The 11749-nt window shown below is 36.3% G+C and overlaps 1 protein-coding gene across 1 annotated transcript; it reads left to right on the forward strand.

Annotated features, from left to right (window-relative positions):
* Positions 1-757: 757 nt before the first annotated feature.
* Positions 758-5433, forward strand: LOC111382905 (probable prolyl 4-hydroxylase 4). Its single transcript, XM_023006937.1, has 7 exons — positions 758-1017; positions 1127-1184; positions 1606-1710; positions 2351-2408; positions 4120-4295; positions 4614-4683; positions 4789-5433. The coding sequence occupies exons 1-7, from the start codon at positions 896-898 to the stop codon at positions 5082-5084; spliced, it is 885 nt and encodes a 294-aa protein (XP_022862705.1). The 5' UTR covers positions 758-895; the 3' UTR covers positions 5085-5433.
* The last annotated feature ends 6316 nt before the right edge of the window (positions 5434-11749 follow it).

Genomic DNA, 11749 nt, shown 5'->3' on the forward strand with positions numbered 1-11749 from the left:
CAAAATACAGGATTAGGATTAGATAGTGTTATTTCAATTCTTATCTAGTCTAATATGACCCACCAAATATGTTTTACGTGTTTCTTCTGGCATTATAAGGTGTTGAAGGTACAGTGTACGCAAATACTGAGTTTGAAACAAAAAAAAATGTTGAATCTCAACTTCAATTTTAAGGTATATTTCGAAGTGCAAATTGCTTGGCTCCAAGTTTTAAGGTCATTAGGAGTAATTCCATCCAACTTAAATTTGTTTCAATTTCATCGCTTAATTTATAATTTTTATTTTTATTTAAAATTGACCATTATGTCCAATATCGTTATCAAAATGATCAAATCTCATGACATGGACGATAGGAATACCAATCCAGCTGACAAGAATAAACCAAATGTATATTCATTTGTCAAATTTACACTATGTAGTTTTTTTTATCGATTCACATGCAAAATGTGATTTTGATTCCATCCATGCATTGTAGATTAATGATTTAACCCCTTATCTCCTAGCATGGAAAGTGTAAATTGAACACATTCCCATTAGCCAAAACACTGTTGGCGAGATCGGTTAGTCCGGGAAATGATGTTGGATGAAATGTCATCGAAAAAAAAGTTGGGAGGTAAAATTGAAATAAATTGAAGTTGAGTGACCAAACTAAACCCAAAAGGTAAGTTGGATAGCCTCCAGAGAATCTATGCCAAGGTAAATTAGCACAAACGTCGTCGTTTCGGTGACGCACAAAACCATATATATTTATCGTCAAACCGGTACTTCCTTTGATGAAATATCTAAAATCCCAAAATTCAGATTGAAACAAAATTTTCCCGAAAAATTCTAAATCTTTCCTCAAAATCTCTACTCTTTCTAAAAAACAATAATAGTAATAATTCTATTTAAGCTCATGATTAAGTTTCCGAATTTTTCTCTATTTTTCCTGCTATGGATTGCATCGATCGCGCAGAAATGCTTGTGCTCTTCGATCATTAATCCGTCTAAAGTCAAAACTGTATCATGGAAACCCAGGTATTTAAAAATTGTTTAGTTTCTGAATCAATTTATATTCTTTTTTTTTTTTGGTATTAATTAAGTAATAGTATTGTACTGATTGAGCATTTTTTGAAATGCACTTCAGAGCATTTGTTTACGAAGGATTTCTTACGGAAGATGAATGCAACCATTTAATATCTATTGTGAGTATTTCTTTTGTGCATTATATGTTTTGACTTTTACGTGTTATGGAAAGGATTCATTTTGTGTGAGCCTCGGTTTGACAAATTTATAAATGGTTTATAAAGATGCAACCATTTAATCTCTTGTGAGTATTTCTTTTGTGCATTATATGTTTTGACTTTTACGTGTCATGGAAATAATTGATTTTGTGTGAGCCTTGGTTTGACAAATTTATAAATGGTTTAAAAAGATGAATGGTAAGAAAAATAGTAGTGGGTCAGTGTGGATAATAATGAAGAGTAATTATGAATTTGTTGTTGAAATTAATGTATGACTTTGATTATATTTATAATTCATTTATATATTTGTATGCAATAGTTATGACTTTGATTATATTTATAAAGCATTTATAAATTTGTATGCAATCAATATGTAAATTAGGCAAAATCAGAGTTGAAGAGATCAGCGGTAGCTGACAATGAGTCTGGAAAAAGTAAATTGAGCGAGGTTCGGACCAGTTCCGGAATGTTCATCCCAAAAAACAAGGTTCGATTTTTCTCATTCAATTGTTGCTGGATTTTCTGTTCCGTGGCTTATAAGTGTTAGTGTATCATGCATTGACTTTTGGAAAGGCTGTACTTTTCAAGTTTGAACCTAATGGATAGTCTGAGCTTTATTTTGAAGGTCATCGTGATCTAAATGACCCTGCTGACACTGATGCTTTGGTTGATAAAACTAGCAGTCGATCATAAATGAGTGCTGAGGAATGCTAAAATTTGCATAATTCACCAGTTAAGATGAACATAAATGAGTCTGTGATGAACTGAAACTTCATGGAGACAACGTTTGACATTTCCTAGCTTAAAGAGCCTAATTTGAGCTAAGGTAAATGTCATCTTCAGATCATGGGCTGATCTTTCGAAGAGCATTTGGCCATCGAACGTTATGGATGTTTTATAGTGAATTTATTTTAATGTGCTGCAAATGTTCTAGAACATGTGATTTTAACCATCTCGAAGAGATGCATAGTACTAGGAGGGATTGTGTGAATCTACTGGAATTTGAAGCCTCTTTAATTTCAGGACAATTCATTCTTCTATTTCATGTTTTTGCCTAAATTTAGGCTTTTGATCTTTGAGAATTTTATGCATTGTATACTCTTTCATTTACCCATCTCTTCCTGTAGGACCCTATCATTGACGGCATCGAAGAGAAGATTGCTATGTGGACATTCCTACCAAAAGGCATGACATATTCTTAATAAAGATGTCACTTCAATATATTTTCTTGCTCATGCTATCAACAGATATTATGACCAGCCCATGATTGTTTTCCAAATTATATTTGATGGTTTTTCAATTTTAAAGATTTGAAATATATCAGTGCGTAATTTTTCCTATTTCTTAGATAGGTTGGGCTACTATGACAGGCCTTGTGACAGGGCGCCAATTTGGCCCCCTCCAATTGGCGCCCCTGCCAGCCTCACCAACACCCCCTCCAGTAGGGGGGCACTTGTCACAGGGCCTGTCACGGCACCTGTTTGAGCAGAATTATTCATCTTAGGCTAATTTTGTCAACTTTTTCTTCTTCTGAAGACCTGTATGCTGCATCATATCTTACTTTATATTCTTTTCAATAATGAATATTTTATCAATGTTCAGTCCTGAAAGCATTCATCTTTTACTACCTTATATGCCACAACAAATGATGAAGAATACTTCATAATTTGCTGTTGAATAATGGTTGAACATTATCTTTGTGGCACAATTCACTTCCGAGTGTGATCAATTTTTTAGCTTTTCTTGGTCTGCAAAATCCTCCTCTCCTCCATATATGGAGCCATAGTTCTTATCTTGTGAAAACCCTTGGTCTGAACTCAGTGGATTAAGATTTTTTTGATCCATCTAACATCATAGACAGCATGTACAATCATATAAAAATTTGTTTACTCTGATTCATACTTAGTAATTTTTAGAGCAAGCAGGATAAGAGAAAATAATCACACGAGAGGGAAAAAAATTTCAAGATTGATTGGTTGTTAAAGTAACTCAGCTTAGTATTTTTGTTTGTTGCAATGTAATATATATTTACAATTGGCATATATAAGAGTGACCATCAATGTGTAGTGCACGTGTGCAAATTAAATAAAACCACAATGTTGGTTGGCAATTTCTGTCATGCTCTTGGAGTTGAACAACTTGTGTATATAGCTTATGCTTTACTGTCTTGCAATAACAGCTCAAACCAATTGTAAATGAATAGCATTGACTTGCTGACGGAACCCAAATCAGCCAGTTAACATGGAATTAACATCATTTTATAATATGGAGAGGAGCCCTAGTCGACCTGTCCAAATATAGGTTGCCTAATGAGTGATGATTCCTTTAGACATTGTTCCATTATGTGTTGTTCAGTTGTCAAAAATATTGTGCTGAGCAGTTTTTGTTACCATTGGATAGATAGTAATTAGATGTGTTAGGGTGTATCTTGTTGACCAAGTTAATTGGCAGGTTGTGTTTGTGTTAAGCTCCTTTGACCATGATGGGTTTGTGACAGAAGACAAACATGACATGGCCATCAAAATTGCCAACCCTTGGACCAAGCGTCTATAAGAAGTAAGATGTGTATAAAACTCGTGGAGTCTGATAAAATGCTAAAGTAGGAAATTATAATATAACCAGAAAATGGAATACTTGCAAGGTGCCAGTGAAAGAATTTTTTCGGCCAATAAACTGATAATTACCCAGTATTTGAACTAAACCTTCCTTGCTACAGCATAAGAGTGGTTACTATTTTCCTTCGCTTTGCATTTGTTTCAGTTGCTACAGCATAAGGTTGGAGATTATCTTGGGCACCCTCTTCTGTTCTTTTTTTCTTTTTTATTTCTGTGCAATGGAAATATGACTTGCACTGCAAATGTTAAGGTCTGATTTCTTTCCTTTCTTTCACATTTAGAAAATGGAGAAGACATACAAGTACTTCGTTATGAGCCTGGACAGAAATATGAACCTCACTATGACTACTTCGTCGACAAGGTGAATATTGCTCGTGGTGGACACCGCATTGCGACTGTTCTTATGTATCTTACTGATGTTGAGAAAGGGGGTGAAACAGTGTTTCCCTCAGCAGAGGTTAGTCGAATGTTCCACCTTGTAATCTTTTAGTTCATCAGCTTATAAAAATTTGTGGTATGTTCAGGTTTTAATTGATATATGAGGTGATTATGGGTTTATGAAGGGCGATTTGTAGTGAAACTGATTAAGCATTGGTCAATCATCCTTTTCAGTTCTTCTGTTTCTCAGGGGAGAATTATTAGAACTTAAATTCCTAGTCACGGAAAATGACCAAAAGTTCATTCTCTGAATTGATCGCTTTGGCCCCTCTCATTTTTAAATGGTTTCACTGTCCTTGTACCTGACTGTTAATTCAAATTTCACACAACTTTTCAGGAGACATCTCGTCGCAGGTCGGTTTCAGTTGATGAAGATTTATCAGAGTGTGGACGGAAAGGTATTGGAGGTGAGATATTAAATCGCATCTTAATCACTTCAGTAGATTCTGTATGCCAAATCAGCAGAATGTTGATGTGCTCATCTTCTTCTTTCATTTTTGAAAATATTACAGTGAAGCCACGGAAAGGGGATGCCCTTCTTTTCTTCAGTCTTCATCCAGACGCAGTTCCTGACCCTACCAGTCTCCATGCGGGTTGTCCTGTAATAGAAGGTGAAAAGTGGTCAGCGACAAAGTGGATTCATGTCAATTCTTTCGACAAGGTTGTTGGATCCGACGGGACCTGTGCAGATGCACATGAAAACTGTGAAAGATGGGCTTCCCTCGGGGAATGCACCAAGAATCCTGAGTATATGGTCGGATCTTCAGATCTTCCGGGATATTGTAGGAAGAGTTGCAAAGCATGTTAAGTTTTTAAGCAGATGCCTTCTGTAGACTCCGTTTGATTAACTATTGCATTGCTAGTTCTTGTGGATTTTGCTTTCTTTGTCACACGTCGTTTCCTGATTCTAATGTTGTTGTAATACGAATAGAGTATGCTCAATAGTAGTTGATGGGGATCAGGGATTCGGTTTGCAAACTGTCAGAATGCAATGTGGTATTCTGTCAAAGTATATGTATTCTGTTCTTCTTTTCTGAGACCCTGCAGAATCCGTTACCTGATGAGACACAGTATATTCATGTGCTTTATGTTTTGTAGCATTGGAATTCAATAAGGGATGTACCCATATTTAGTAATTTTTCGTCTTCTATTCTTCATTTGTCTCATTTTATACTGGCTTTTTACTTCGTGTGTCGTGCTTCTCTTTATTAATCATGGAGTAATAGTTGTTGACGTCTGGATCCTGTCCGGTTTACAGTAAGAGCCCACTCAGCCAACTCCTCCATCTTCTATGCATTCAACAACACGTTAAAATGCAAGCGATGGTGGCCGGGAGTACTCTGACGCCGAAGTCAAGTGATGAATTTTTGAGGAAGGAAAATGGACTAGTGTTTTTTATGAAATGATGAAAAATCGCACTATCTATGCGTATATAATATCCATACATATACTTTGACAGAATACGACATTGCATTCCGACAGTTTGCAAACCAAATCCCTGATCCCCATCAACTACTATTGAGCACACTCTATTCGTGTTCCTATACTTGACAGAGCAACCCACTGTGGCTAAATGATATCATCTCCTAATCTTGTCTATGGAGTGTGTGCTGTTGCATATGAATAAATGTACTTATCTAAAGCCACCATAACACATTAATAAGAAAACTGATATTCCAGTTAAAGAAACCTGAATGTATTACTGTCCCTTCTGGTGGATGAATTCTTTATTTTTAACAAGTACTTGACATTTAAAATTCAATACTCTACTTCTAGGCACACTGTTATCATACATGAGCTCTTCAACAGTGTTAAAGTTCAAAAGTGAATTCGATGATATGGATATCATATCACAGGTAACTTTTCATTTTAGTAAACATGTCAGATTATTAGGTAATAGTTCATAAAATTCAGTAGAAATAAAATATGTGCTTCAATTTTAAACATATGAAGTAGAGATAATAATCCAAAATAGTCACTGAACTTTGCAAAAAGTTTTCACTGGGTCAATGAACTTTGAAAATCACCCAAATCATCAGTAAACTTTGCAAAAGATTTTCACGGGTCACTGAACTTTAAAAATCGTCTCATTCATCACTAAACTTTACAAAAAGTTTCCACAGGATTACTAAACTTTGCAAAATGTTTCCTAGAAAATCACTAAATTAGTGACCTTTGGAAAATCTTTTGCAAAATTTAGTAATGAATGTGGTAATTTTTAAAGTTCAGTAACCTTGTGGAAACTTTTTTGCAAAGTTTAGTGATGACTTAGGTGATCTTTAAAATTCAGTGAACTAGTGAAATTTTTTTGCAAAGTTCAGTGACCATTTGTGTTATTATCTCATATGAACGTAGTTCTTACTTCATTTGTACCTATCCTATATTTCAATCATATTTAGGGAAATGCAATGTGTACACCATGAGGTATACAGAATACATTACACATCTTTCACATGAAGAGGGGCCCAAGAATATTTTATTGTATATGGCCCCCCTCCATGTTATATGTACACTATTATGTACATATGACATTTTCCTCTTATTTAATAGTTTATTAATTTTCTGTCAATCTATTTATTGTTTCTTTTAGAATTTACTAATTCTCTTATTTTGTCGATCCTCTAAGGTTCATTGTTAGCTTCAAACATACTACATCTAAACAACGATTTCTTCTCTTCCATCTAAACAACGATTTCTTCTCTTCCCATTACCGGGTAATGTGCACTCCTCTTCTATTTCTTTCCTCACTTTTTGGTTCTTACATTTCCAATTTCTTGTCTCCTTGTATTTATAGACAATGGAATTGTATAATTTTCAATTCGTTAATACATTTCTTATTGCTTCTAAATTTTTTTACTTTCTATCTTCTTCCTTTTGTATGCCTTTTTTCTTAACATAATCTGTGCTCTGTTCTCTGTTCTATGTGCGCTTGTTGTCCTCAATTAGTTTACCTTCTGCTCACAAAAGTTATTCATTAAGAATTTAATTCATTTTGGGTTATCGTATTTCCTTTTTTCGATTGTCCATCTTTGAGAGTTCACTTTTCAGAATCTATTTACTTTCTTATATTAATTATGATGTGAAAATTACAATCGCATTTAAATGTTCATTTTGATTTTAATGATTGCACTATGTAGTGTGAATGAGTGTAATCAGTTCTTTAAGATGTTCAATATAATAATTCTTTAATGAAGTGAGAATTTATGTTGTCCAAAATGTAGCTTTTTCATTTAAGTGTGATTTCTATTTAACACTGCTTCATACCATGTATAATTTGTCTTTCATTTTCTCCGGATTGTGCTAGAATTTCTCAATTTCCACTTAATAGGCTTAAAATTAGAAGGCCTTGTTTGAGTAGTAATAGTAAAGTTCAAATCTTGTGTAAATTATTACCTTCAATTGCGAAACTAATTGAACTAAAGATTTATTTTATTATTATTATTATTATTTTCATTTGTAGGCGCTCGTTACTTGCATTCATGCTAGCACTATACTCTCCATTACAAAAGGTAAATGGTTTTTATTTTATACAATTTTACTAATCCTGCGACGTCCTTCTACATGTTTTTAAGGAAAAATTGTTAATATTTTTTTGAATAAAGCATTATATCGTTAAATGTCATGGTGTTGTGCAAGAAAAAGAAAATTTATGGCTACTTAGCGAAACATAAACACGATTATTTATTCTTGACCTCTTGCAGCCAAGTTAAATTTGCACATGAGAAACATATTTCTACATTCAATGTAATACTAAAATAACTTGCATGAAATTCTTGGGAAAAATACACCAAAAATTTAGCCTATTTTTGGCCCAATTTTTTCAAAAACTCATTTTCAACCACACATTCTTCCATAAAATATTTTTTACATATAAATCAAAAAAAAAAATTCCTCCTTTTTAATTAAACATTTTTCAAAAAATCACTATTTCAAAATACATTTTCTTACCAAAATGGGGCCACACATAAGCTTAATGTGACACAGTGCAAGCCGAAAAGATTAGTAGATATGATGATCCTATTCTGAAATAGCTCTCATGGTCATCAACCAATGAGCTTTTTGAGGAACATCAAAATACACGAAAAGCTACCTCTAGATTCTCAATTTTGTTGCTGTATTTCAAGATGGGTACCTGTTGACACATAAAAATTCAGATCAAATCGAACAGCTCAAGGAGTGAAGCCCAATTGGAAGATCCCCAAATCAGATAGCCCAAAGAACGAAGCCCAATCGAACAAATCAAGATGAATGCCCAAATAAGGAGGTCCAAGAACGCGGTAACGCCATCGCCCAAGTTTGCAAGTCGCCCAGAATCTGAGCGAATGGAGTGTCATACAGTCGCCCAGAGCTGTTACTCTATTATCGCCCAAACCTTCAAGTCGCCCAAGGTCTTAACAAACATAAAGCGTCGTGGTTATCAAGAAGTGCAGTTATTAAAGCAGCCCTATCACGTTCCACGATTCAAGGAATTCAATTGAAAGCGGTTAAACGATGAAGAGTAATGGCAGCAGTTAAAAAAGACAATTTTCATGACAAGTTGGCCATTACGAAAAAAGTGGGCAGTTATAGGACGATCAAGCAGTTTTTAGGGCGGTTGATCACAAAGAGATCGACCATGAATTATAAAAGGGAGAAAGGACATAGAAGCAAAAGACCGAATCAAAAACTCTCGAACCGAGAACATGTAATTTTCATTTCCTTAGCTTAAACTTAAACACTTTTCTTTCAGTAACTCGTGTGCTTGCGCCCCTTGGAGGCACGTTGTTTTTAATTTCCAATTGTAAAGTCATCGCCAATAAAAGAACACCCCTTTTTGGGACTTTGTCTCAAGAGGTTTGTCCCTTACACAATCGTCTGATCCTTTTTAATTATTAGCAACTAACCCGCGCGAAACAATTTGGCACGCCCAGTGGGACAGTGGTGTTAGATGTTGAAAGTACAAAAGGTGAAACAATATGCCTCAGAGATCCAATAAGGAAGTAGCAAGCCAGGGAGGAATCCAGTCTGTGATCGAGCGATATGAGGAGCAGCATGCCTCTCCACGAACAGATGGACAGAACCAGAGCAGTAACAGTCGTTACGAACCAATGACGGAGTTGAGTCCTTGAACCATGCGTACATTACTTGGAGAACTCACGCAAGACGTCGTTGAACGGGTAAATCTTCGAAGTATTCATAATATGGAAATATTTACACAAAATGGGAATGTACACTATGACAACATGGCCAAACAACTAAAGACGTTGAACGAAACAATGAATAAGTTAGTAGGCCAAATATGTCAACCTGCTATATCTCTTACAAACCACTTTCAAACTAGGACAATTGTGAGACATAATCCCTCGGTCCTAAATTCGAATCAAGGGGTAGAACCGCTTTCTGGTCCCTCTACTTCAAACCAAGGGGTACTACAGTGCCAAATCAGAACAATGGTAGTAGTATGCCTAACTTGGGGGTAATCCAAACATAAGAGATAATGTCCTAAACAATGGACAGCACACCCCACGTGTTAATGAGGGAACAGATGTTCAGGCTAATGGTAATGGCCCTAATTATGGTAATTTTGTTGCCAATCAAGGACCAAACATCAGGCCTCATGCAAATCAACCGGTTAATCAGCCTGTAGGAATTCCATATGATCCCAACGTCATGCTGAGGAACCAGATTATGAAAATCATACAGGATCAAATGGCTTTTGGGGTGCGTCCCGTCATTAGACCGACGTACACAAAACCATATCCTGATTGGGTAGACCAAGCATACCCATGGCCTAGAGGGTACAAAGTGCCAGAATTCTCACTGTTTACCAGTTTAGGAGAGGTGTCCACTCTAGAACACATAGGGCGATTCACATTGTAAAGTGGTGATGTAACCAATTACCATAAAATGAGGTTTTTCCCTAGTTCGTTAACAGGAGTAGCTTTCTCCTGGTTCATCAACTTGCCAGGGAACTCTGTTCAAACATGGCAACAACTGGAACAGTTGTTTCACGCTCAGTTTTATAAAACTGAATCTGAAGTCATTTTGGCTGATTTGGCGAATCTACGTCAAATGCCAAACGAATGGGCAGAAAGTTTTCTCCAAAGGTTCAAAACAGCAAGAAGTAAGTGTTTTGTACCTCTGCCCGAAAAAGAATTTGTCAAAATCGATCAGGGCTGCTTGAGCTTTGATTTAAAAAAGAAGTTCCAGGACAAGGAGTTTCCTGACCTTTTCCAGTTAAGTGCGAATGTGATTAGGTATGAACGACTGATAAGAGAGGAAGAATAAATGAAAAATTCTAGTAAAGGGACTTATTACAAAGACACAAATTTCGATGTTCATGCCATCGACGACGAGTCATACGATCAAGCCGAAATGTGTTTGGCCGAATTGGTCAAAGGAGATACATATACTTGTCCTATAATGGCCAAGCCTAGACCATCGGGCAAAGATGAGCCCATAAAAGATGGAAACATAAAGGCTAGAACGTTCTCGTTCGACGTAACCAAAGCTGACCTTATATTTGACAAATTATATAGGGATAAGCAGATAAAATTGAGCGATAAGCACAAATTGCCAAACCCTGAACAAAGTAAGGGTAAAAAATGTTGTAAGTGGCATAATGCATGGTCACATTTGACTAACAATTGCTTGGTTTTCCGCCATGTATTGCAGGATGCCATTGAATCAGGACGAATTACGTTCGATGATAAGAAAAAGATGGCAGTGGACGAGAATCCTTTCCCACAACCACTTGGAGTAAACATGGTAACATCTGGATTCAAAAACAAGTTACCAAAATTCAAGTTGGTCGTAGATGATGGAGAAGAGGATCCTAGACCACATCCCAGCGTCTTTGAACGAATCACGGTGAAAGAACCAAAAAAGGACGAAGACGTCCTGTGTGCAAGGTGTAAAAGAGAAGTGAATGGAAATACGGAGAAACCAGGGATATGGCAGCATCTTCATCGCCCTACCTTCTTCCCAAACACTCAGCCTGGTAGAGGGCGAGGTACATCATTCTATAGAGGACCACCTTTTGAGAGGCAGTTCAGGCCAGCAGATAATGGAAGAACATTCAGGCCGCAACCTCGCCGACCAAATGTATGACATTCATTCCAGTACAATGCAGGAAGGGCAATACCCTTCGATGAGATGACAAGGACCCAACAAAGGCATTTCCAACGAAACTACGGACGGATGATGAGGCAGCAACAGGGAATGCCACATCCTAAAGCGCCTAAACTACTCAAAACAGCCAATCAAAACGTCCTCAAAAATAATGAAGAGACCAGTACAGATGAATCAATGAAGGAACTGCCAGAAACTTCTTCTGGGAGATCAAGATTTGAGCGAGATAGAAGGGATGAAGAAGATCCAGATCAGCCCTTCACTATCCAATTCGGTACGTTGCCTCCTGTAGTGGCCAATAATTACCTACCGGCCAATGAATTCAAGAATAAAGAAAAAGAAGAAGAGAGGGAGGACAATGAA

Source organism: Olea europaea, unplaced genomic scaffold (genome assembly GCF_002742605.1).
Source record: "Olea europaea var. sylvestris unplaced genomic scaffold, O_europaea_v1 scaffold2581, whole genome shotgun sequence".
Classification (NCBI taxonomy): Eukaryota; Viridiplantae; Streptophyta; class Magnoliopsida; order Lamiales; family Oleaceae; genus Olea; species Olea europaea.